General features: G+C 43.4%; 1 protein-coding gene across 1 annotated transcript; it reads right to left on the bottom strand.

Annotated features, from left to right (window-relative positions):
- Positions 1-7,706: 7,706 nt before the first annotated feature.
- LOC311128935 (uncharacterized protein) lies at positions 7,707-9,583 on the bottom strand. Its single transcript, XM_084161171.1, has 2 exons — positions 9,191-9,583; positions 7,707-8,802 (listed from the first exon to the last, which is right to left on the bottom strand). Exons 1-2 carry the CDS (start codon positions 9,576-9,578, stop codon positions 7,766-7,768), a joined length of 1,425 nt encoding a protein of 474 aa, XP_084017297.1. The 5' UTR covers positions 9,579-9,583; the 3' UTR covers positions 7,707-7,765.
- Between the last annotated feature and the right edge of the window lie 16,673 nt (positions 9,584-26,256).

Consider the following 26,256-nt stretch of genomic DNA (forward strand, 5'->3'; position numbering starts at 1 on the left):
TGGACAACTACACACAACTACGAGGCAAAGGTCGCCAAGTTTGGACCTGTGAGTCACCTTTGACCTTGACGTAACTTACTTCTAAGGCTTTTGGGGTCATGGGTGTTCCCTAACTCATCTTGTGCCTTACACAACTCAGCACATATGTATCCCTCCACCTTCCTCAGGGGAGTCCTGGCCAGGGGTATCAAACTCCAATGTCTATGTACCTGTTGTGTTGGCGTAGTTACCGGACCAGTGGGAGGAGGTGTTGATGACAGTGATGCGTCCCAGTGTGATCTCAACAAACAGCCGCTGTGCCAACACCATGCCTGATGATGACAACCAGATGCTATTCCTCCACCCTGAATCACGGTAAACACACACCTAGTCTATCTCTCTGTGTATGTTTGTTGCGCGTGAGAGAGTGAGTAATGGGTCTGTATATGCAAGTGTGTGTGTAGTGTAGGATAAGTATTACATGCCTGTGTTTTGTTTGCACGCACTTTTCTTGTGTGTGATTTAGTGCAGTGTTTTGTGACATCCCTCTCTTGTTCGTGGTGCTCCCCAGACCAGTGTTTCGAGGCAGGGATGGACTACATTGTTCGTCTGAGCTTGCCCCTCTACTCGTCTCCTGAGTGGTGCAGTGGTCTATGGCGCTGCATCGCAGTGCTAACTGTGCCACTAGAGATCCTGGTTCGAATCCAGGCTCTGTCGCAGCCGGCCGCGACCGGGAGACTCATGGGCGGCGCACAATTGGCCCAGCGTCGTCCAGGGTAGGGGAGGAAATGGCCGGCAGGGATGTAGCTCAGTTGATAGAGCATGGCGTTTGCAACGCCAGGGTTGTGGGTTCAATTCCCACGGGGGGCCAGTATAAAAAAATGTATATATATGTATTCACTAACTGTAAGTCGCTCTGGATAAGAGCGTCTGCTAAATGACTAAAATGTAAATGTAAAATGTACTCTGCACTCAATGATGTCCAGTCCCCATACACACTCATCGACTCGGTTCGTTCCCACACACACTAAGTTAAACACCTAGTGTAAATCATGCATTGATGTCACTTGCATAAAAATTAGAGCTACAAGGATTTAAAGTTGGGATTCAGCCCTTCTGTATTGTTCTGTCATCTCTGTAGATTGTGCTGATGTCCCACTGTAAGAGCCTGGAGATCTTCACTGGTTCTGAGGGAGGTTACATGGCCACCAACAGTGCCTGGGACATGTTCCAGCGTTACCGCTGTCTGGAGAACAGCCGGAGCGTGGTCAAGACCCCCTCAGTAGTTGCAAAGTAGCTAAAAAGTAGTAAGTAGTTAAACTTGCTAATTAGCTAAAATGCTAAAGTTGTCCATGATGAGATTCAAACTCGCAACCTTTGGGTTGATAGACGTTTGTGTTATAGGCCCAGACGTTTGTGTTATAGGCCCACCCCGACCAACCACACACCTTCTGTTTTTGCCTTAAATAACCATCTGTCTTATGTAACCATACCAAACGTAACATATCATACTAAATGGAGTGTCTCAGATTTACATACAGAATAATACTAAATGCTCTGAGATCAGGTTGTCGCTCGGGGTTCTGCACAACTGGACCTCGTGGGCTGACCAATTCAAACTACCCATGTGGGGACCAAATAGTCTGGGTAGCCATTAGATTAGATGTTCAGGAGTCTTATGGCTTGGGGTTAGAAGATGTTTAGAAGCCTCTTGGACCTAGACTTGGCTATGACTAGGGTGGCTGGAGTCTTTGACCATTTTTAGGGCATTCCTCTGACACTGTCTGGTATAGAGGTCCTGAATGGCAGGAAGCTTGGCCCCAGTGATGTACTGGGCCGTACGCACTACCCTCTGGAGTGCGTTGTGGTCGGAGGCCGACCAGTTGCCATACCAGGTAGTGATGCAACCAGTCAGGATGGTCTCGATGGTGCAGCTGTAGAACCTTTTGAGGATCTGAGGACCCATGCCAAATCTTTTCAGTCTCCTTATGGGGAATAGGTTTTGTCGGATCCTCTTCACTACTGTTTTGGTGTGCTTGGACCATGTTAGTTTAGTGGTGATGTGGACACCATAGAACTTGAAGCTCTCAACATTCTCCACTACAGCCCCGTCGATGAGAATGGGGGCGTGCTCGGTCCTCTTCTTTTTCCTGCAGTCCACAATCATCTCCATTGTCTTGATCACATTGAGGGAGAGGTTGTTGTCCTGGCACCACACGGCCAGGTCTCTGACCTCCTCCCTATCGGCTGTCTCGTCGTTGTCGGTGAACAGGCCACCACTGTTGTGTCATCGGTAAACTTAATGATGGTGTTGGAGTCGTGCCTGGCCATGGAGTCATGAGTGAACAGGGACCCCCGTGTTGAGGATCAGCGTGGCGGATGTGTTGTTACCTACCCTTACCACCTGGGGGCGGCCCGTCAGGAAGTCCAGGATCCAGTTGCAGAGGGAGGTGTTTAGTCCCAGGGTCCTTAGCTTAGTGCACTCAAAGCTCATCACTATGGTGTTGAATGCTGAGCTGTAGTCAATTAATAGGTATTCCTTTTGTCCAGGTGTGAAAGGGCAGTGTGGAGCGCAATAAAGGTTACATCATCTGTGGATCTGTTGGGGCGATATGCAAATTGGAGTGGGTCTAGGGTTTCTGGGATGATGGTGTTGATGTGAGCCATGACCAGCCTTTCAAAGCACTTCATGGCTACAGACGTGAGTGCTATGGGTCGGTAGTAATTTAGGAAGGTTACCTTAGTGTTCTTGGGCACAGGGACTATGGTGGTCTTCTTGAAACATGTTGGTATTACAGACTCAGACAGGGAGAGGTTGAAAATGTCAGTGAAGACACTTGCCTGTTGGTCAGCGCAAGTTCGGAGTACACGTCCTGGAGATCCGTCTGGCCCTGCGGCCTTGTGAATGTTGACCTGTTAAAAGGTCTTACTCACATCGGCTACGGAGAGCATGATCACACAGTTGTCCGGAACAGCTGATGCTCTCATGCATGTTTCAGTGTTACTTGCCTCAAAGCGAGCATAGAAGTAATTTAGCTAATCTGGTAGGCTCATGTCACTGGGCAGCTCGCGGCTGTGCTTCCCTTTGTAGTCTGTAATAGTTTGCAAGCCCTGCCACATCCGATGAGCGTCGAAGCCGGTGTAGTACGATTCGATCTTAGTCCTGTATTGATGACGCTTTGCCTGTTTGATGGTTCATCGGAGGGCATAGCGGGATTTCTTATAAGCTTCCGGGTTAGAATCCCGCTCCTTGAAAGCGGCATCTCTACACTTTAGCTCAGTGTGGATGTTGCCTGTAATCCATGGCTTCTGGTTGGGGTATGTACGTAAAGTCACTGTGGGGACGACGTCATCGATGCACTTATTGATGAAGCCAGTCACTGATGTGGTGTACTCCTCAATGCCATCGGTAGAATCCTGGAACATATTCCAGTCTGTGCTAGCAGAACAGTCCTGTAGCTTAGCATCTGCTTCATCTGACCACTTTTTTATTGACCTAGTTTTTGCTTGTAATCAGGAATCAGGAGGATAGAATTATGGTCAGATTTGCCAAATGGATGGCGAGGGAGAGCTTTGTACGTGTCTCTGTGTGTGGAGTAAAGGTGGTGTATAATTTTTTTCCCTCTGGTTGCACATTTAACATGCTGGTAGAAATTAGGTAAAACGGATTTAAGTTTCCCTGCATTAAAGTCCCCGGCCACTAGGAGCGCTGCCTCTGGATGAGCATTTTCCTGTTTGCTTATGGCCGTATACAGTTCATTGAGTGCGGTCTTAGTGCCAGCATCAGTTTGTGGTGGTAATTAGACAGCTACGAAGAATATAGATGAAAACTCTCTTGGTAGATAGTGTGGTCTACAGCTTATCATGAGATACTCTACCTCAGGCGAGCAACCTCGAGACTTCCTTAGATATCGTGCACCAGCTGTTGTTTACAAATATACATAGACCGCCACCCCTTGTCTTACCAGAGTCTGCTGTTCTATCCTGCCGATAAAGTGTATAACCCGACAGCTGTATGTTATTCATGTCTTCGTTCAGCCACGACTCGGTAAACATAAGATATTACAGTTTTTAATGTCCCATTGGTATGATATACGCGCTTGTAGTTCGTCCACTTTATTATCAAGCGATTGTAAATTGGCCAATAGTATCGATGGCAAAGGCAGATTAGCCACTCGTCGCCGGCTCCTTACCAGGCACCCCGATCTCCTTCCGTGATATCTCATTTTCTTTCTACTGCGAATGACTGGGATGAGGGCCATGTCGGGTGTTGGGAGCAAATCCCTCTCGTCCGACTCATTAAAGAAAAACTATTTGTCCAGTTCAAGGTGAGTAATCGCTGTTCTGATGTCCAGAAGCTATTTTCGGTCATAAGAGATGGTAGCAGCAACATTATGTACAAAATAAGTTACAAACAATGCAAAAAAACAAACAAAATAGCATGGTTGGTTAAGAGTCCATAAACGGCAGCCATCCCCTCCGGCGCCATCCCCGACAGGGCTCTCACCAACTGTACTTACGCCAAGAGATTTGCACAATGCTTCCGCCATTGTTTCCCCCCAACCCCCTCTCCTGCAGGGCTCAACTGAACACAGACAATTCAATCAACCCTTCTTCTATGATATCATGGTGGTCCGCAAACAATCCTTTAAGTACATGCCACCACCTACTGTGCTGGAATGTACGATCAATCATGATCTGCCAATTCTGTACTGCCATGAAAATAAAATTTAAAAACAAATAAATCCCTAACTTCTACCACACCCTCCCCCCTCCCCCAAAACCCCCTCCCCAACCCCATTAAACTTTATTTATATCATGCTGAAACACTCCACCCTTAGGATTGTTCAGCATGTCAACAACCATTTCAACAGTAACATCTGTTACCCCCAATATCTCTTTTGCCGTCTCCACAAAAACCTTCAACCTGGCATTTCTGCTTTCCACAACCTGAGCTGTATTGATAAACGTACCAATAAAAGCTATGAAGTCAACTTTATTCATTATCAATCTGTTTTATGGCCTCTGCATATGATACATCATGACTGATCCTATATCTCTGAGCCTCTCTAGCCTCTCTCTGTACCAGGCATACACCAAATGCTGCACTGTGTCTCTCCCACAATTACAGCACTTAACCTTCACATTGCTTCTACATTCTACATAATGTGCCACTCCACACTTGGCACATCTTTTCTTTCCTTTACACTGAGCAGCTACATGTCCCATTCTTTGGCATTTAAAACACTGCAGTGCATATGTGTCAAATTCTCTAACATTGAAACTAAGGAATCCTATCTGTACTTTTCCCGGCAAGACTTTCTCAAATGTCAGCATGACTGATAAGCGTTCACCTCTTTGACCCTTTTTCCTACTGATCAACCTTTTGGCCTCAATCACTTTGCCTCCCTTCACATTTTCTTTAATATAATCTGTGGACATTATATTGGGACCCCAGTGATGACTCCCCTCAATCTAGCATAAGTACCAGGGACATGGCTTTTAATCTTCTTCCCATTAAGCTTTTCCATTTTCAAAATATTATCCTGCTGAACCTGGCTACCACACAATATTAACAATCTACCATTTCCAATGAACCGATCTAATTTCACTTCACCTACCTCTTTCTCTATGGAATTAGTTAGTCAGATAGGGTGTAAAAGTGAGGCCCTGTGGTCTCATCAAACACTATCACCACTTTCCACTCCAACACATCAATACTCTTGCTTCCTACTTTGGCCCTATTTATGCTTTCTGTATCATGATCTCTCTTCTTCCTATGTCTTTCCACTACCGACCATTCCGGCCCTTGACCCTCATCCTCCCGCTCCATACCATCAGAACTGACACCCATATTGATCGCATTCCAGCACAACTGTTGCTTCATCAACTTTTTCTCAATTTCCTCCAATTTGTCCGCACTACTCTCCGCCATTTCCCATTAACCTCTTACCACATTTCTGCAAATTGAAACAAATTTCAACAATATAAAACAACTCTCACTTGTGGTCAAACAATTGTTCTCATTAGTCATTAAATCAACCCTGCGCTGGATAATCAATTCATCCTCATGTGCGGATCAACTGGACTGCGCACGCTGACCAATTAAAATTACCCTGCACGGGGGCCCACCCAACTGTATGGGGGGTGATATGTGCCAGAATTAAGCCTAGGCAACCGTACCACCATGTGGCTGTCGCCTACCATTGAACGGCTGACTGACATAACATGATACCGACGCCTTACTAACGTCTGTGTGACGCCTGCGTGTAACTAACATGTCGTCATACCAACGTCTTACTAATGTCTGCGTGACGCCTGCGTGTTAATGAAAGTCATAAGGTGCAGTTTATATTTATATGAATTAAATCCCAACCATAAATGTTAGAAACTTACAGTTTTTCCTGTGCAAGCCGACATTCCGAAGTAGCCACCATGAGCTATAGTGTAGCCTATCGCTTGTGTATTTCCTGTTATCGCTAATTGCCTAGAAAAGATTATGTCCAATCTATACACAAGTTTACGCGCTGTATCCCGGGTGGCGCCATAACTCTACACAAATGCATTTCATTTCCGCCGGAAGTTGTTTGCACAACGTCTGCCGGTGTAAACACAGCGATGTTGACGCTAGCTTGGGAACACGGTTCTACTACTTTGACTGGAGATGGCGCTACTCTCCTCCACCCGAATTCAGTGCAGAACTGGAAGGATAACATGACGACGTGGCCCAACATAACGTACAGCAATATTTGCTCCTACTTCGTGCAATCCATGGCAATAGATGGAAAAGCAATGGACAATCTGAAAGCCTCCGAGGCATATCAATATCTGCACAGCAACAAAGTCGGTTGTGTCATGTCAAGGGACTATTTGGAAACTCTGGGCAACAGCATTGAAACCAAAGGCTTAGTGGTGTGCGAAAAGGAACCGTGGCTTGCAGCATCTCCCGATGGAGTGATAAACAACGACATTCTTTTGGAGATCAAATCACCTGTGATGGGAAACAAGTCACTTGCAGAATTTTTGGCAACAAAGAACTGCGAAATCACAACTGTGGCAAACGGAGATAGGGTAGATTACCATATTGCCTGCAATGGTCCAAAAGGCTACTACATGCAGGTACAAATTGGGATGCAATGCACAGGGCTTCAGCACTCCAAGTTCGTGATCTGGAACAAAACTGAGCACCTAGAAATCGAAGTACCCTACGACCAAGGCTTTGTCCAGGGGCATATCATAAGGCTGCGCACATTCTACTTTGCCCACATGCTCCCGAAAATTGTTGATGATTTTGTTGAGGGAAGGTTACAGTTCTGCAGTAAATATCTCAGCATTTTAAAACCAAAATAAACTGCCTTATTTAGGTCAAGCTCACAGGAGCCAACAGATGTCCATTGTTTACATGATCTCTTTATGCTGTGCAATATATCAGTGTGCCTACTGTTTGAGTGAAAATAAAGTTTGATGTAATTTCAATCCTTAGAGTGCTACAATTTATTTTAACACAGTTCATAATTCATAGTAAGCTCATACTGTACATAAATAACACTGGATTAATTAATTGTTTTAAGGAAACTAAACAAATGGCTTCAACAAGAAAGATTTTTTGTTTAATCTTAACAGGTATTAAAAAGTAAAATACAAAAGCAGCCCACACAATTACATCACTATGAAAATATTCATATATAATATTAAAAAATACAATGCACGCAGTATTTGTTGTGTTTATCTGTATTTAATTAACAACATGGCTGGGTGTTGGTAGACAGGGACACAGGGCAAGATTCTAAACCTCACTGATCAGTGGACTCTTCAGGTTAACTAGGCCAGCACAGATGGTTAAGATGTTGTCCAGTTTCGGTGCCATGCTGATGGGAACATTCTGGGATAAAATCTTAAACACCTTCAGTCTCTGGATTGCTCTTTCCACATGTATGCGGACATTGGCTACTCGCCTGGTGCGTGTCGTCTCCTCATTGGTCAACTGATTGCGCCTGTAGGTGAAAGCAGGGAGGTTCAAACTGACCCTTCTCTCATCAAGCAAGTCTCGAATGGTGAACCCACGGTCCGCCATGACCTCATCACCAGCCCTCAGATAGTCTAGGAACCCACTGTCCATGGTGATAAACTTATCGCTGCTTCTGCCAGCATAGGCATCAGATATAAACATGATTAGCCCATTAGGGGCCACAGCGACAAGATATTTCACAGTGTTGCGTGATTTATACTGGCTGAAAGTGTCACTCCTTGAGTCGTGGTTTGTGGCTCTCTGCATGGCACTTTCGGCACAGTCAATGATGCAGGTGGTTCGAGGGTAGTTCCTCTGAAACGACAAGGGCATGGTGGCACGAATGGTCTCTCTTGGAAGCCAGGGGATCAGGACTTTGAACTGTTCACCCATCACGTCAATCCAGTGACTAATCACAATGCTTGCCATGGATGTAGACACATTGAAGCGGTGAGCAATATCTCCTAATATTAGGTTTAGTTTTAGTTTCATCAACGTCATAAGTATTTGGTCAACAACAGGAAGGGTAATTGATGGCTTACTGAAAGGCAACAACACCGTCACCAGGGTGAAGAATTGAACCATAAGCACTCCTGTATACAGCCGGGACCTAGCATCATCAATGACCGTGGTGCTGGTCACAGTAGGACCCATTTCTGCCTCGCACTGTGTGGCCTTGTCTACTTTAACAGACTGTGTTGTTGAACAGTAAATGTGATCAATATGTGACGGATCCTCCCATTGGGTCTGGGCATCTCGAAATGTTGGTGTAGCAGGCTCGGCCTCACAGACAGGCTGACAGGTTTCTGGAGCATCTAAAAAGGGGAAGAGAAAACATGGATGGAGCAAAATTAATGCAGGCATAGAGTCCTCTCACTACAAACATCACAATGGAAAAATGTGTACTACAACATTGCACTCACACGCACACACACAATCATCATCACAACAGCCTGCCACCTTGCATTGTATTTATGATGTAGACTAAGGCACACGCAGGCAGGCACACACACACACACACACACACACACACACACACACACACACACACACAATTAATGATGTAGCTATCGTGGGCATTGTTTGTCCCATCTCCAAAACAATCAACTGCCTTAGCAAAATACCGGTAGCAATGTTAATGTATGACAACTTCTTCATAATTAACAGTATTGTCAGCTTCATAGCTAAAGTTGCTGAACTTACCCTCAGATTCAAGTCTGCGTTTCTTTATCTGGGGGGAGGCAGTGGTCCGCTGGGTGAGTTGACGCCTCTTTGGCTGGGGAGGGTGATTGTATCCCAACCACAACTCTGGGAAAGGATTATCCTTGGTAGGTTTTTGGTCAACAAAGTGATAGGAACAAACAAAAACGTTGAGGGGTGGTTTCTTTAGATTCAATGCCTTCAGCCAGGTCCTTGATTCCGAGTCGGTATCAGGCTTGCGAAAAAATGTAAACAATGGAGCGCATGGACATTGCCTCTTCCTAGCTGGTTTGTGGTCGTAGCACTCTCTATCTAACCACTCGTTCAGGTGCTTTCTCGAGTTTTTGCAACCAACTACCGCACACGTCGTTCCCGAACCACTTTTCTTCATGTTGTAATTGTAATTTTATATCCTCTTTGTCACTGCGATATCAGTGCTTTGTCGGCACAACGGAGCTAGCTAGCAAAACAAACCCAGCCCGGCAGAACGGAAGTGGATTGCATCGACGGGAGGAGTTCAGGAAGTAGAGCGGAAACGGCTCAAAAACTTGTGTATAGGTTATCTGTCTTTCCTTCAACACCTCATGGCATGGTATGTTATCTTATCTCGCTGTATACAGATCTAAATGTTGTTAGCCAATCACATACGGTGTTGTTACCAGTTCCCAGTAACCTACATCAGACAACCAATAATAGTTGTGTCCATGGCTTTCAGTCGAATAGAGGAGTTCGTAGGCTATTTGGGATCCTTGGGATGTTCCTACCTCAATCAAGTATAAATGTAAAATGGTTAAGTTTAGTGTTAGTTAAGGGTTATAGTTTAGGGTAGGGATGTCCCAAGGAATCCGGATAGCAGTGACCGTTCATAGAGGGAGAGATGGGCACGGTATTTGAGAGCTCGGCAGCGACACAGACATTATTTTATTTTTTATATTTTTTTACGAGAGTGTCTGCCCCAGATAGTTTCCTTAGAGAAAATGAAAATAATTACCAAGATGTCCTTGATCCGATTGAGGAGTAAGTAGGCTATATTTAAGTTGTGATATCGTTAGGAAATATTTAGGCCTACTGTGTTGATAAGACAAATTTGGTTTATTTGAAAATAATAACTTTTAGTTGATAACGTATTGTCGAAAGCATGTAGGCAATATTATTTACTTTGTTGATAGGGGAGTACGCTAGTGTACAATAATAACGTAATTTGATGCAATATTATTTATTTCATGGATGAATTAAATTGTAAATGAAAATATACACACGTGGTGCTATAGGATATATACATGTCAGGGCTCCCGAGTGGCGCAGTGGTCTAAGGCACTGCATCTCAGTGCATGAGGCGTCACTACAGACCCCCTGGTTAGATTCCAGGCTGTATCACAACCGGTCGTGATTGGGTCCCATAGGGCGGCGCACAATTGGCCCAGCGTCGTCTGGCCGGTGTAGGCCGTCATTGTAAAAAATAATCTGTTCTTAACCGACTTGCCTAGTTAAATTAAGGTTAAAAAAAAAGAAGAAAAAAAAAAAAGGACAAAATGAAAAATATAAAATACAAAAACAAAATACAAAATAAAAATTTGAAAAATAAATGGATATATACATATTTTACATTGTAATACACTACCCCTACATGCCCTTGTGTGCTGGAGCTATGGGTTTATTTTTCCACTGTCACTAGGCCTACACATTCACGCTCTAACTGAATTGAATGGGGTACGCATGACTACTTTTCACTGAAGGGAACGAGGTACGACATACAACTTTGATTGAAGACCTAAAATCATGCCTGACAAGACCAATGAAATCATAACGGTATCCTAATATAGTGTGGATACAGGAGTAGCCTATTCTACAATAATGTAACTGTATTTGCTAGTATTATTTATCTATTGATAAATGAAATTGTAAATGTGGATGGGTATGTTACTTCATTCAATGATTACGGTATTGTACAAGGTAGATACAGGAGTAGTCTATAGTCTACAATAATAATGTAATTGAATGTGCTATAGTATAATTTATTTAAATTGTAAATGGGGATGGGAAGGCTACTTCATTCAGTGAATACTGAATGTCTTGCTATCTCTGGGACTATGTTAATTCAGCTGTGAACTATGGCAAGGTCGAACTAATTTCTAAATCTATCTTTCTTTTAGTCAAGAAGTGAGGAGTCAGAGCAATCAATCAGCATCACTGTAGCTGTTCTACACACCACCCACACTGCTCTCCCTCCACAAGCAACCACATCCTCTTCTCCTGTTCAACTCATTTGCTGCCACACTGAAAAGGACTGTACATACATACCTATGTGCCCATCTCATTGCAACATGATCCATCCAAGGCTAAAGCTGGAAGCCTAAAATGTGATAAATGTAAACAAGATGCTACAGTAGTGTGTGTGTGTGTATGGATGGAGTTCGAAGAAAAGACATGAGTAGATGGTAAAGGAGATAGTGATGAGAGTGAGAGCATACAGTATGAAAATAAACACCCCTTGGGATCTAAAATGAGTGTTGTGTGCTGTCTTGTGTCTCCGTTTTGTCTGTTTGAAGATACTACAGTGACCCCTGGTGGAAGTTCTTGGAACACTGCTATTTAAGTCTGAGCAGAGGTTGACGAAAACCTTCAAAGGTGGTGGTGCTATGTTGCGTGTTATCTTGAATACCAGGCAAATGTTTGAGTACAGAATTAAATGGTGTAAACTTAACAGGCTAAACTTGTTGAGTACACTCTTTGAGAAAGGGGTTCCAACAGGGTTCTTTGGCTGTCACCATAGGAGAACCCTTTTTGGACCCAGGTAGAACCCTCTGTGGAATGGAGCCCAAAAGGGTTCTACCTAGACACAGAAGGGGTTCTACCTGGAACCAAAAAGGGTTCTCCTATGGAGACAGCGGAATAATGTGTAGGTCTATATTGCAGTGGTGGTTCCGTGGTTTTCTGTAAAAAAAATAAAGAATTGTTCATTAGTGGTGGGGAGTTAACATCCCCACTTTTAGCACACATTTGAAAGCAGGCAAAGTAACCTATGTGTGCTGAGGCATGTGTGATCACTCAACATTGACAGGGCCGACAAAAAAATACATGCTCACATGCAAACAAAAGATAACATGTGTCTAACTTGCACCGTTATGCAATTATTAGGAGACTAGATACACATATCTAATCCTGGCTACCAATGTTCTAGCATCAATTTATTGAGGCAAGCAGATTAGAGATGTCAAGGTGTTACCCAAGCATATGCCATGGGTATATGTGACACACACAAATATGTATGGTCATATTTTATGTTTTCTTTTGTTTGTTATTTTATGGAGCCATCCCTTGTATCATTGTCTAGGCCTCCCAGGTATTTACATTTAATGTACACAATTAATGACACACAATTAATCTTCTCCTTTCCCCCTTCTGATAACCAGGTGGTGAATCGCATCTCTGCATGTCTGGCAGACATATCAGTGTGGATGTCGGATCACCACCTCAAGCTGAACCTCGGCAAGACGGAGCTGCTCTTCCTCCCGGGGAAGGACTGCCCGCTCCATGATCTCGCCATCACGGTTGACAACTCCATTGTGTCCTCCTCCCAGAGTGCAAAGAACCTTGGCGTGACCCTGGTCAACACCCTGTCGTTCTCTGCTAACATCAAAGCGGTGACCCGATCCTGTAGGTTCATGGTCTACAACATTCGCAGAGTACGACCCTACCTTACACAGGAAGCGGCACAGGTCCTAATCCAGGCACTTGTCATCTCCCGTCTGGATTACTGCAACTCGCTGTTGGCTGGGCTCCCTGCCTGTGCCATTAAACCCCTACAACTCATACAGAACGCTGCAGCCCGTCTGGTGTTCAACCTTCCCAAGTTCTCTCACGTCACCCCGCTCCTCCGCACACTCCACTGGCTTCCAGTTGAAGCTCGCATCTGCTACAAGACCATGGTGCTTGCCTATGGAGCTGTGAGGGGAACGGCACCTCCTTACCTTCAGGCTCTGATCAGTCCCTACACCCAAACGAGGACATTGCGTTCTTCCACCTCTGGCCTGCTGGTCCCCCTACCTCTGCGGAAGCACAGTTCCCGCTCAGCCCAGTCAAAACTGTTCGCTGCTCTGGCACCCCAATGGTGAAACAAGCTCCCTCACGACGCCAGGACAGCGGAGTCACTGACCACCTTCCGGAAACCCTACCTCTTTAAGGAATACCTGGGATAGTATAAAAGTAATCCTTCTACCCCCACCACCCCACCCCCACAAAATATATAAAATATATAAAATAATAATAGTAATACAACATAATTTTTTTTAAAGTGGTTGTCCCACTGGCTATCATAAGGTGAATGCACCAATTTGTAAGTCGCTCTGGATAAGAGCGTCTGCTAAATTACGTAAATGTAAATGTAATGTAAATGTGATGTATGTATATGATTACTGCCGCTAGGGGAGCTGTGACGTCAATGGAGTGAGTTAGTGAGATCTTGGAGGTTTCTTCTTCAATCTTGGAGAATGACTACTACTGAAAACGAAAGTTTCTCCGTCTCATCATTTTACCCTATTAATTCAGGTATGTAATGTGCGACAGTGCAATATGACTCTCAAAATATTGAGGTAACATGGTTAACTACATAGTCCATGAGTTTGGTGATGTTTGAAGGGAGTTTTAACCAAATGAAAAACTGGTAGGTATTTTCCCCATTGTAAGTAATGGAGTTTGGCTAGGTTGCTAATGGTTTACATGTAAGAGAAGGGATTAAGATGGCGTCCAAACTTTCTGTACTTTTTTTCAAAAACGTTTTAGATCCTATTTGTTTTATTTTGTATGAACAAAGGCTCTGTTTACTTTAGGTAATATACACTACCGGTCAAAAGTTTTAGAACACCTACTCATTCAAGGGTTTTTCTTTATTTTTACAATTTTCTACATTGTAGAATAATAGTGAAGACATCAAAACTATGAAAGAACACATGGGATCATGTAGTAACCAAAAAAGTGTTAAACAAATCAAAATATATGTTATATTTGAGATTCTTCAAATAGCCACCCTTTGCCTTGATGACAGCTTTGCACACTCTTGGCATTCTCTCAACCAGCTTCACCTGGAATGCTTTTCCAACAGACTTGAAGGAGCACTTGTTGGCTGCTTTTCCTTCACTCTGCGGTCTGACTCATCCCAAACCATCTCAATTTGGTTGAGGTCGGGGGATTGTGGAGGCCAGGTCATCTGATGCAGCACTCCATCGCTCTCCTTCTTTGTAAAATAGCCCTTACACAGCCTGGAGGTGTGTTGGGTCATTGTCCTGTTGAAAAACAAATGATAGTCCCACTAAGCCCAAACCAGATGGGATGGCGTATCGCTGCAGAATGCTATGGTAGCCATGCTGGTTAAGTGTGCCTTGAATTCTAAATAAATCACTGACAGTGTCACCTGCAAAGCACCCCCACACCATCACACCTCCTCCTCCATGCTTCATGGTGGGAACCACACATGAGGAGTTCATCCGTTCACCTACTCTGCATCTCACAAAGACACGGCGGTTGGAACCAAAAATCTCAAATTTAGACTCCAGACCAAAGACTAATTTCCACCGGTCTAATGTCCATTGCTCGTGTTTCTTGGCCCAAGCAGGTCTCTTCTTCTTATTGGTGTCCTTTAGTAGCGGTTTCTTTGCAGCAATTCGACCATGAAGGCCTGATTCATGCAGTCTCCTCTGAACAGTTGATGTTGAGATGTGTCTGTTACTTGAACTGTGAAGCATTTATTTGGGCTGCAATTTCTGAGGCTGGTAACTCTAATGAACTTATCCTCTGCAGCAGAGGTAACTGGCTCTTCCTTTCCTGTGGCCGTACTCATGAGAGCCAGTTTCATCATAGCGCTTGATGGTTTTTGCGACTGCACTTGAAGAAACTTTAAAAGTTCTTGACATTTTCCGTATTGACTGACCTTCATGTCTTAAAGTAATGATGGACTGTCGTTTATCTTTGCTTATTTGATCTGTTATTGCCATAATATGGACGTGGTCTTTTACCAAATAGGGCTATCTTCTGTATACCAACCCTACCTTGTCACAACAGAACTGATTGGCTCAAACGCATTAAGAAGGAAAGAAATTCCACAAATTAACTTTTAACAAGGCACACCTGTTAATTTAAATGCATTCCAGGTGACTACCTCATGAAGCTAGTTGAGAGAATGCCAAGAGTGTGCAAAGCTGTCATCAAGGCAAAGGGTGGCTATTTGAAGAATCTCAAATATAAAATATATTTTGATTTGTTTAACACTTTTTTGGTTAGTACATGATTCCATATGTGTTCATAGTTTTGATGTCTTCACTATTATTCTACAATATAGAAAATAGTAAAAATAAAGAAAAACCCTTGAATGAGTAGGTGTTCTAACATTTTTGACCGGTTGTTTATGTAAACATGTGATGTCATATAAAATGTGTTAGTGTTAATATTTGTACGAAAATAGCGTTTAACAGTTCGCTAGATTGATGCTAACCAAATGTAGCTTGGCTAAACGCTAGTTAGCTCTAGGCTAGTTGGTTTCAGTCAACGTTAGCTTACATGATAGTCGTTAATAATGTAATGGTTGTAGCATTGTTTTGCATAGGCCTGCAGTAATTTATAGTTTTTTCAGAATTGACACTGATAGTACAGTGAGTTATATATAATGTGAATGTGTAGATGTATGGTGACTCTAGGTTTGGATGAACGGACCAACGGGACTGCCATGGGCAAGTCCCTTGACGGGTACCAGGAATGATGGGAGGACAACCTGAAGGTAATTATCTTTGCACACAACAGCAGTGTCCAGGCCTCCAGAGTACTTACCCTATCACCTGCTGTACGGACGGGAGCTGCAGCTGTTTACTGAGGTAAACAATGCAATTTTATATAAAATTGTTGCATATACTGTAGTATAAAAAATGTGTGATTGACTTAGTGTTTGTCTATTGCTATTTTTGTATAATGTACTTTGAGATCACTGAAACTCCACCTGATGTGGTGGAAGTTGTCGAACCAGATGAGAAGGATGTGGAGGTTTTTGACCAGGTAAAAATGATTGTCCGCTGTTAATTTATTTTCTGGCCCTCCAAGAGATATGTAAGAGATGTATTTGTAATAATATGAAATATAATTGCATTTATTTCTATTATCAATCAAGGTGAGACTGAACATGTACAAGGCGCAGGAGAAACAGAAGGAGAGCCACCAGAGGAGAATCAAGGGGACCAAGTGCTTCGACATCCGGGCGAATGACTTGGCTTGAAAGAAGGACGAAAGGAAGGCGAGACCTGGGAAACCTTGCTGCTCTCACACTCATAGCTGGGGTCACCATCCGTTAAGGTGAATATAAACATCTAACTGTTTGCATTTGCCTCAACGTGGTGGGCGGCATCGCCATGCTGTCAGCAGTACCAACACTGGCCCAGAGGTATCTCCAAATAGTCAATCTCAAGGCTAACCACTGGGTCACGTTAAGTAACCTCCGCTTCCAGGTAGGTACTGTTAAGGAGTATGACTCCAGTGGTCATGACACCACCCTGGAGTTTCTCTCAACTCATCTCTCTCATCTTTTCCAGGGACCATCCCTTACCTCCCTCATCAACCCCAATGACATAAAAAATTACAGACAGGTATCCTTTCTTTTCTGTCTACCATAAACATTATTGCATGTCTAATCAAACATTTAAATTAAGTCATTCAATAACTGTATTTTTACATACCTGATCAACCTGTAACGTGTGATTTGCTTGTTTACGTCTCTGTCTCCTACCATGTTCCCTTTACTCTGCTTTACTAGGTCCTGGAGAACCCCTAGGTCTCCAGGACCTAGGGGTTCTGCCTAACACCCAGACATGGATCCACCTGATGTCCTCCATTACCAACCACCCTCCAACGTTTCATTACATCAGCTACTGTTATTGTCATGTTGTCATTATCTGCTAAGAAAGAACAAAAAAAACTATCATACTGGGCACATATTGTGAGATACACAGATTAGCTAAAAACACTAGCACTGCAAACACTCAGAACACAGAGAGCAGCAGTCTCCCTCTTCGAGTCCCCCTTCCGAGACTGACTGCCTGTTGACAGGCAGAACCTCACATCCACACAACACCCACCTCCTCTCTATTCCACACCCCACAATTAAGTATTTCAATGTGATTGCCATCAAATGTATTTGCATATGAATGGAGTGGAAATTAGCTGACTTTGTGATCTGTAAGGTAAGTAACATTAATGTGTGGGGGGGGGCTTCGAAATCATATTATTTTTTAACCCGATGCCTGTTTATTCATAAAAAGCAGAAGATGGTAAATAACATTAATTGCAATGGTTAGCCTATGCAAATTAATAGGAAAACAAAAGCTTATTAATAGGAATACATTTTGCCTAATTGGTAACAAATATCATGTGGGGAAAAGTCTGGATCCTAGTCAGGCTATTGTTTGTCAAATCTAGATTAAATATAGGTCTTCATGTGTATCAAATCTGTAGGCGATTATGGGATAAATCAATGACAAATAGCTGAAATGTTTTCGGTTCCGTTTAGGCTAAGGTTATGCGAAAGAACGCAACTGCACTGAAATGAATAGCCTGAATCAGTGTGATTCTCCTGAATAAAAAAGTATCTGTTAAGCTGTTTGGTCTATGCATAGACCCATACCGATTCTATCTTTTTGGTCTTTTGTGGTAGGCATAGCCTACCACTAACATTCTAAATTGCGGAGCATTTAATAAACCAAACACATTTTCCTGTGATGTTGAGGCTAAGAAAGACCTTCGATAGGCTAGTAGACTATTCGGAAATAGTCGTGGAGTTAATCATTGTTATAGCCTAGATCTCTTTATATAATCTGGACCGTTGTTTTTTCTAAGGCTAAGCAAACAAGGGGTAGCATATGCTTTTTGCCCGTCTCTATAACAAGGGTTAGGCCTAGATCCTCACATACCCCCTCAATTCGAGCCCTGCTTTTAACCATAAGACATCTCCACAGAAATGTATAGCCTAATGATTTCATGGTACCGAGTTTGTTTCTAGTAATCTCTGCTCCTTCAGGCTTGTTCTTCTTCTTTGGACTTTATATTGCGTTGGGCAACCAATTTTCAAAGGTGCATTACCACCACCAACTGGACTGGAGTGTTTGTGATTGAGATGGCGCCAGAGGAGATAGCTGCTGTTTTACGGCCCTCTAACCTATTATGTGTGTTTTTTCGCGTTATTTGTAATTTATTCTGTACATAATGTTTCTGCCACCATCTCTTATGACCAAAAAGAGCTTCTGGATATCAGGACAGCGATTACTCACCTCGTATTGGACAAAGATTTTTTCTTCAACGAGTCGGACACAAAGTATATTCTACTGACACCCTAAAAGGCCCAAATCTCCGTCATTTGCACGAGATATCGTGGACGTAGGTCGGGGTGCCTTGTAAGGATCTGACGGCGAGCGAGTAATCTGCCTCTTCCATCAGTCCTATTAGCCAACGTACAATCATTGGAAAACAAAATGGATGACCTAAGATCAAGGATGATCCTACCAACGGGACATTAAAAACGAAAAAATCTTATGTTTCACCAAGTCGTGGCTGAACAACGACATGGATAACATACAGCTGGCGGGATATACGCTACATCGGCAGGATAGAACGGCTGACTCCAGTAAGACAAGGGGTGGTGGTCTGTGTATATTTGTAAACAACAGCTGGTGCACGAAATCTAATACTAAGGAAGTCTCGAGGTTTTGCTCGCCTGAGGTAGAGTATCTCATGATAAGCTGTAGACCACACTATTTACCAAGAGTTTTCTATATTTTTCGTAGCTGTCTATTTACCACAACAAACCGATGCTGGCACTAAGATTGCACTCAATGAGCTGTATAAGGCCATAAGCAAACAGGAAAACGCTCATCCAGAGGCAGCGCTCCTAGTGGCCGGGGACTTTAATGCAGGGAAACTTACATCCGTTCTACCTAATTTCTACCAGCATGTTAAATGTGCAACCAGAGGAAAAATACTTTAGACCACCTTTACTCCACACAGAGAGACACGTACAAAGCTCTCCCTCGCCCTCCATTTGGCAAATCTGACCATAATTCTATCCTCCTGATTCCTGGTTATAATCAAAAACTAAAGCAGGAAGCACCAGTGACTCGGTTAATAAGGAAGTGGTCAGATGACGCAGATGCTAAGATACAGGACTGTTTTGCTAGCACAGACTGGAATATGTTCCGGGCTTCTTCCGATGGCATTGAGGAGTACACCATATCAGTCCGCACTGAGCTAAAGGGTAGAGCTGCCGCTTTCAAGAAGCGGGACTCTAACCCGGACGCTTATAAGAAATCCCGCTATGCCCTCCGACGAACCATCAAAAAGGCAAAGAGTCAATACAGGACTAAGATTTAATCGTACTACTCCGACGCTCGTCGGATGTGGCAAGGCTTGCACACTATTACAGACTACAAAGGGAAGCACAGCCGCCCAGTGACACGAGCCTACCAGACGAGCTAAATCTTCTATGCTCGCTTTGAGGCAAGCAACACTGAAGCATGCATGAGAGCATCAGCTGTTCAGGATGACTATGTGATCACGATCTCCGTAGCCGATGTGAGTAAGACTTTTAAGCAGGTCAACATTCACAAGGCCAAACGGATTACCAGGACGTGTACTCCGAGCATGCGCTGACCAACTAGCAAGTGTCTTCAATGACATTTTCAACATGTCCCTGTCTGAGTCTGTAATACCAACATGTTTCAAGCAGACCACCATAGTCCCTGTGCCCAAGAACACTAAGACAACCTGCCTAAATGACTACCGACCCGTAGCACTCACATCTGTAGCCATGAAGTGCTTTGAAAGGCTGATCATGGCTCACGTCAACACAATTATCCCAGAATCCCTAGACCCACTCTAATTTGCATACAGCTCCAACAGATCCACAGATGATACAATCTCTATTGCACTCTATACTGCCCTTTCCCACCTAGACAAGAGGAACACCTACGTGAGAATGCTATTCATTGACTACAGCTCAGTGTTCAACACCATAGTGCCCTCAAAGCTCATCACTAAGCTAAGGACCTGAGACTAAACACCCTTCCTCTGCAACTGGATCCTGGACTTCCTGACGGGCCGCCCCCAGGTGGTAAGGGTAGGTAACAACACATCCGCCACGCTGATCCTCAACACGCGGGCCCCTCAGGGGTGCGTGCTCAGCCCCCTCCTGTACTCCCTGTTCACCCATGACTGCATGGCCAGGCATGACTCCAACACCATCATTAAGTTTGCCAATGACACAACAGTGGTAGGCCTAATCACTGACAAGATAGCCTATAGGGAGGATGCCAGAGACCTGGCCGTGTGGTGCCAGGATAACAATCTCTCCCTTAACGTGATCAAGACAAAGGAGATGATTGTGGACTACAGGAAATAAAAGAGGACTGAGCGCGCCCCCATTCTCATCGACGGGGCTGTAGTGGAACAGGTTGAGAGCTTCAAGTTCCTTGGTGTCCACATCCCCAACAAACTATCATGGTCCAAACACACCAATACAGTCATGAAGAGTGCACGACAAAGCTTATTCCCCCTCAGGAGACTGAAAAGATTTGGCATGGTCCTCAAAAGGTTCTACAGCTGCACCATCGAGAGCATCCTGACTGGTTGCATCACTGCCTGGTATGGCAACTGCTCGGCCTCCGACCGCAAGGCACTACAGAGGGTAGTGCGTACGGCCCAGTATATCACTGGGGCCAAGCTTCCTGCCATCCAGGACCTCTATACCAGGCGGTGTCAGAGGAAGGCCCTAAAAATTGTCAAAGACTCCAGCCACCCTAGTCATAGACTACTCTCTCTGCTACCGCACGGCAAGCGGTACCGGAGTGCCAAGTCTAGGTCCAAAAGGCTTCTTAACAGCTTCTACCCCCAAGCCATAAGACTCCTGAACAGCTAATCATGGTTACCCGGACTATTTGCATTGTCCCCCCCACCCCACCCCCTCTTTTTACGCTGCTGCTACTCTGTTTATTATCTATGCATAGTCACTTTAACTCTACCCACATGTACATATTACCACAATTACCTCGACTAACCGGTGTCCCCGCACATTGACTCTGTACCGGTACCCCCTGTATATAGCCTCCCTACTGTTATTTTACTGCTGCTCTTTAATAATTTGTTATTTGTATTTTTTACTTATCACTTTTTTTCTTAACTGCATTGTTGGTTAAGGGCTTGTAAGTAAGCATTTCACTGTAAGGTTTACATCTGTTGTATTCGGCGCATGAGGCAAATCAAATTTGATTTGAGTGTGGACCTCCGTTCATCTTTCGATCGCCCACGTGGGTATATACTCCTAAAATTTTAGCGCCTGGCCACGCAGACTCTTTTGGGACTTTTTTGCCACTTGACTGTCTACTCATGGTAAGTAATTTTGTAAATAGTTTAGTTATTATTATTTTTGCTCCTGGTTAGTCAGTTCTTGCCACTGTAGGGCCCTAAGTGTCAATGCGTGTTAGTTTTGTTTTACCCTACCAACGAGTACTGACTACTCCCTATACATTTTCTACAATAAAGATTGTGTATCTAACTGCTACCTTTTGTGATGTATTGTGTGTGCTGGGAATCCAAAAGAAAATATACTTTCTCTACTTTTGACATTCGTTCCTTCTAATTTGGATGTCTCTCGCATGACATTGGGCCAACTTTTGTCATAATCGGCGCCAAATACAACTGGATGTCGCTAGCCTGATAGGCCTCATGCAGGACACAACTGAACACAGACAATTCAATCAACCCTGCACTGGATAATCAGTTCATCCTCATGCATGGTCAACTGGACCGTGCTCGCTGACTAATCAAACTACTCCGAGTGGTGCGAGCGGACCAATTGAACACGCCTCGCGCAGGGCTACCGCGCTTGTTCCTTGGATCTCCCTTGAGTGGCAATTCGAGCGCTCTCGTGCAAAATTGTCTGATCATTCCTTCTCAATTGTCATTTGGATTTCTCTCGCACAAAATTCGACCAGGTTTTGTCCACATCGGCTCTGAAGCGCATCTGTTTGACGTCATGCACCCAAGAAGACTCAACCAATCACACGACACAACGCTGGACTGGCTAAGGGAAAGCGTTTGTTAGTTTGGCCATCACGCCCCCCCACCAGCCCAAAATCCACTCAAGGAAAAACTTGAGAAATTAAGGTGAACATTTGACAAAGACGTGGTTACTGTTGGTGGACAATTTGATCCTTTCAAATATGTTATTTTTTACACATTTCAACCATGTTTCTTTGCTTACGGTTCTATATATTTTTTAATCAGGCATTTTTCTTTTTTGATCTGCGGCGATTATGTTATGCTTGCCCAAAGTCACACTTGCACACTATCAAGTTTGGCCTGTCTTCTAAAGTGACGCATCCTCTGCTCTCTCGACCAAATTTCTGCGCTCGTGACTCAGTGTTTGCTTGCTCAATGATGTTTCATCTTGCTCGCTCGACAGCGCCATCTTGTGCACAACGGAATTTAGGCTGATTTGACGTAATATAAATAGCATGACGTTTGGTGGATCGCAACAGAGCAGGTAAATGTTGAACTGGAACGCAAAAATGCTCGGAGAAGTTACTGGTCGGGCCAGTGACTGGCGAGATCCACCGGGCCATCGTGTCAGAGTCGGACCCTGATTACATTGTATTGCATTACACCACAGATTAATCCACAGATCCCTTGGCCAGAAATTGTTTTATCTCATGTTAGTAATATTATTTTAAAAAGTTAAAAATAAATTATAATAATAAGTGAGACCCCCTGCAGTACCTCCGCAGACCCCCAGGGTCCCACTTTGAGCACCCCTGCAGTAGAGCACAATGTTGAAGTATATCAGATAGAAGTGTATTGTGTAGAACATACAGTGCATTTTGAAAATTTTCAGACCCCTTTACTTTTTCCAAATGTTCTTACATTACAGCCTTATTCTAAAATGGATGAAATAAAATGTTTCCCTCATCAATCTACACACAATACCCCATAATGACAAAGTGTAAACAGGTTTTTAGAAAACAGAAATACCTTATTTACATAAGTATTCAGACCCTTATGAGACTCGAAATTGAGCTCAGGTGCATCCTGTTTCCATTGATCATCCTTGAGATATTTTTACAACTCGATTGGAATCCACCTGTGGTAAATTCAATTGATTGGACATTATTTGAAAAGGCACACACCTGTCTATATAAAGTCCCACAGTTGACAGTGCAGTTGACAGTGCCATGAGGTCGAAGGAATTGTCCGTAGAGCTCCGAGACAGGATTGTGTCTAGGCACAGATCCGGGAAAGGGTACCAACACATTTCTGCAGCATTGAAGGTCCCTAAGAACACAGTGGCCTCCATCATTCTTAAATGGAAGAAGTTTAGAACCACCAAGACTCTTCCTAGAGCTGGTCGCCCGGCAAAACTGAGCAATCGGGGGAGAAGGGCCTTGGTCAGGGAGGTGACCAAGAACCCGATGGTCACTCTGACAGAGCTCCAGAGTTCCTCTGTGGAGATGGGGGAACTTTCCAGAAAGACAACCATCTATGCAGAACTCCACCAATCAGGCCTTTATGGTAGAGTGGCCAGACGGAAGCCGCTCCTCCAGAGCGCTCAGGACCTCAGACTGGGGTGAAGGTTCACCTTCCAACAGGACAACGACCCTATGCACACAGCCAAGACAACGCAGGAGTGGCTTCGGGACAAGTCTCTGAATGTCCTTGAGTGGCCCAGCCAGAGCCCGGACTTGAACCCGATTGAATATCTCTGGAGAGACCTGAAAATAGCTGTGCAGCGACGCCCCCCATCCAACCTGACAGAGCTTGAGAGGATCTGCAGAGAAGAATGGGATAAACTCTGCAAATATAGGTGTGCCAAGCGTCATACCCAAGAAGACTCGAGGCTGTAATCGCTGCCAAAGGTGCTTCAACAAAGTACTGAGTAAAGGGTCTGAATACTTATGTAAATGTAATTTTTTAAAATATATATTTTAAATATATACATTAAAAAAAATTAAACATAAAAACGGTTTCCTTTTTGTCATTATGGGGTGTTGTGTGTAGATTGATGAGGGGGGGAAAAAATTAATTTTAGTATAAGGCTGTAACGTAACAAAATGTGGAAAAAGGAAGGGGTCTGAATACTTTCCGAATGCACTGTACAGTATGTGCATCTCTATGTAAAGTGAGGAATCATGTCAGCTCTTATATCACACGTTTTATGTTACTTTGTGTAACTTTTTTAGATTTAATCACCAGAGAGGTGAACATATTAGACACTGCATTATGAAATCTGCATTGAAATTAATTGAGTGATTGAAATTGAAAGTGACAGAATGATGGAAAAAAAATAAAAAAGGCTGTCCCTTACTCAACCTCCTTGGTACACTATTATTGTCTCTGTAGCTTCTCTAAACATTATGTGGTTCAGTCTGCTTCCCTTGTGCCATGGCATTGGGTGACGTAGCATACAGTATGACATTTCACTGCTGTTCGAGGGCCACTGACCTTTTGTGAAGCAAAACAGTTTCTCTGGTGTAGTAGGTGTAGATCTGTCAAATTGTGGGTTGAGGTAGACACGATAGGAACTCAGTCTAGTGTGAGAGTAACAGACTGGAAAAGGCTTTAGTTTCAGAGAAAGAAGTGCTGAGACTCTGAGACAGACACTGCTTGCTAATAGTTTTTTCTGCTGCTTTTCTGACCTGTCAAGAGGACAGGTATAGCCAGGTAAGGATTTTACTTAATTAGCTATTGAACTGAGTCAGACTAATTTCATTTCAACCTGAAATGCGTTCCAATTAAATAATGTTTTTCATTACAGGCATTTTACAGATATCTTTCATTATGATAAGTAGACAAGAGAAATCTGAAGCTTGAAATTAAATAAGCTTGCAAATATGGGTGATTGTTAATGGGACAATTGATGGGTACAACCATCAAACTAGTAGTAGTTATATGATAATAAATTAATAAAAATGTGGTGCACTTAAATAACATGAAATAATTAATGTTATACACTTATTGTTCTATTTATCCATATTGCATCAATTCAGGCAATTTATCGCGATGTGGATTTTTGTCCATATCGGCCAGCTCTAGTTCATTGCACAATTAGTCGTTCTAAAAAGACATGCAACACTAACTACATAGCTAAACACAAAATGTAATACACAGGGATGTTTGGTGGGGTTTACAATGTACTGTATATGTACAGTTGAAGACGGAAGTTTACATACACATAGGTTGGAGTCATTAAAACACGTTTTTCAACCACTCCACAAATTTCTTGTTAACAAACTATAGTTTTGGCAAGTCGATTAGGACATCTACTTTGTGCATGACACAAGTAATTTTTCCAGCAATTGTTTACAGAGAGATTATTTTACTTATAATTCACTGTTACACTATTCCAATGGGCCAGAAGTTTACATACACTATGTTGACTGTGCCTTTAAAGAAAATGATGTCATGGCTTTAGAAGCTTCTGATAGGCTAATTGACATCATTTGAGTCAATTGGAGGTGTACCTGTGGATGTATTTCAAGGCCTACCTTCAAACTCAGTGCCTCATTGCTTGACATCATGGGAAAATCTAAATAAATCAGCCAAGACCTCAGAAAATAAATATGTAGACCTCCACAAGTCTGGTTCATCCTTGGGAGCAATTTCCAAACGCCTGAAGGTACCACGTTCATCTGTACAAACAATAGTACGCAAGTATAAACACCATGGGACCACGCAGCCGTCATACCGCTCAGGAAGGAGACGCGTTCTGTCTCCTTGAGATGAACATACTTTGGTGCAAAAAGTGCAAATCAATCCCAGAACAACAGCAAATGACCTTGTGAAGATGCTGGAGGAAACAGGTACAAAAGTATTTATATCCACAGTAAAACAAGTCCTATATCAACATAAGCTGAAAGGCCGCTCAGCAAGGAAGAAGCCACTGCTCCAAAACCACCATAAAAAAGCCAGACTACGGTTTGCAACTGCACATGGGGACAAAGATCGTATTTTTTGGAGAAATGTCCTCTGGTCTGATGAAACAAAAATAGAAC

This window comes from Coregonus lavaretus (assembly GCF_964263955.1).
Source record: "Coregonus lavaretus genome assembly, chromosome: 5".
NCBI lineage: Eukaryota > Metazoa > Chordata > Actinopteri > Salmoniformes > Salmonidae > Coregonus > Coregonus lavaretus.

Coding starts and splice junctions, on each gene's coding strand:
- LOC311128935 (XM_084161171.1), bottom strand. CDS start 9,578: ATGAAGAAAAGTGGTTCGGGAACGACGTGTGCGGTAGTTGGTTGCAAA. Junction 8,803..9,190: donor ACGCAGACTTGAATCTGAGG/GTAAGTTCAGCA, acceptor TCCCCTTTTTAG/ATGCTCCAGAAACCTGTCAG.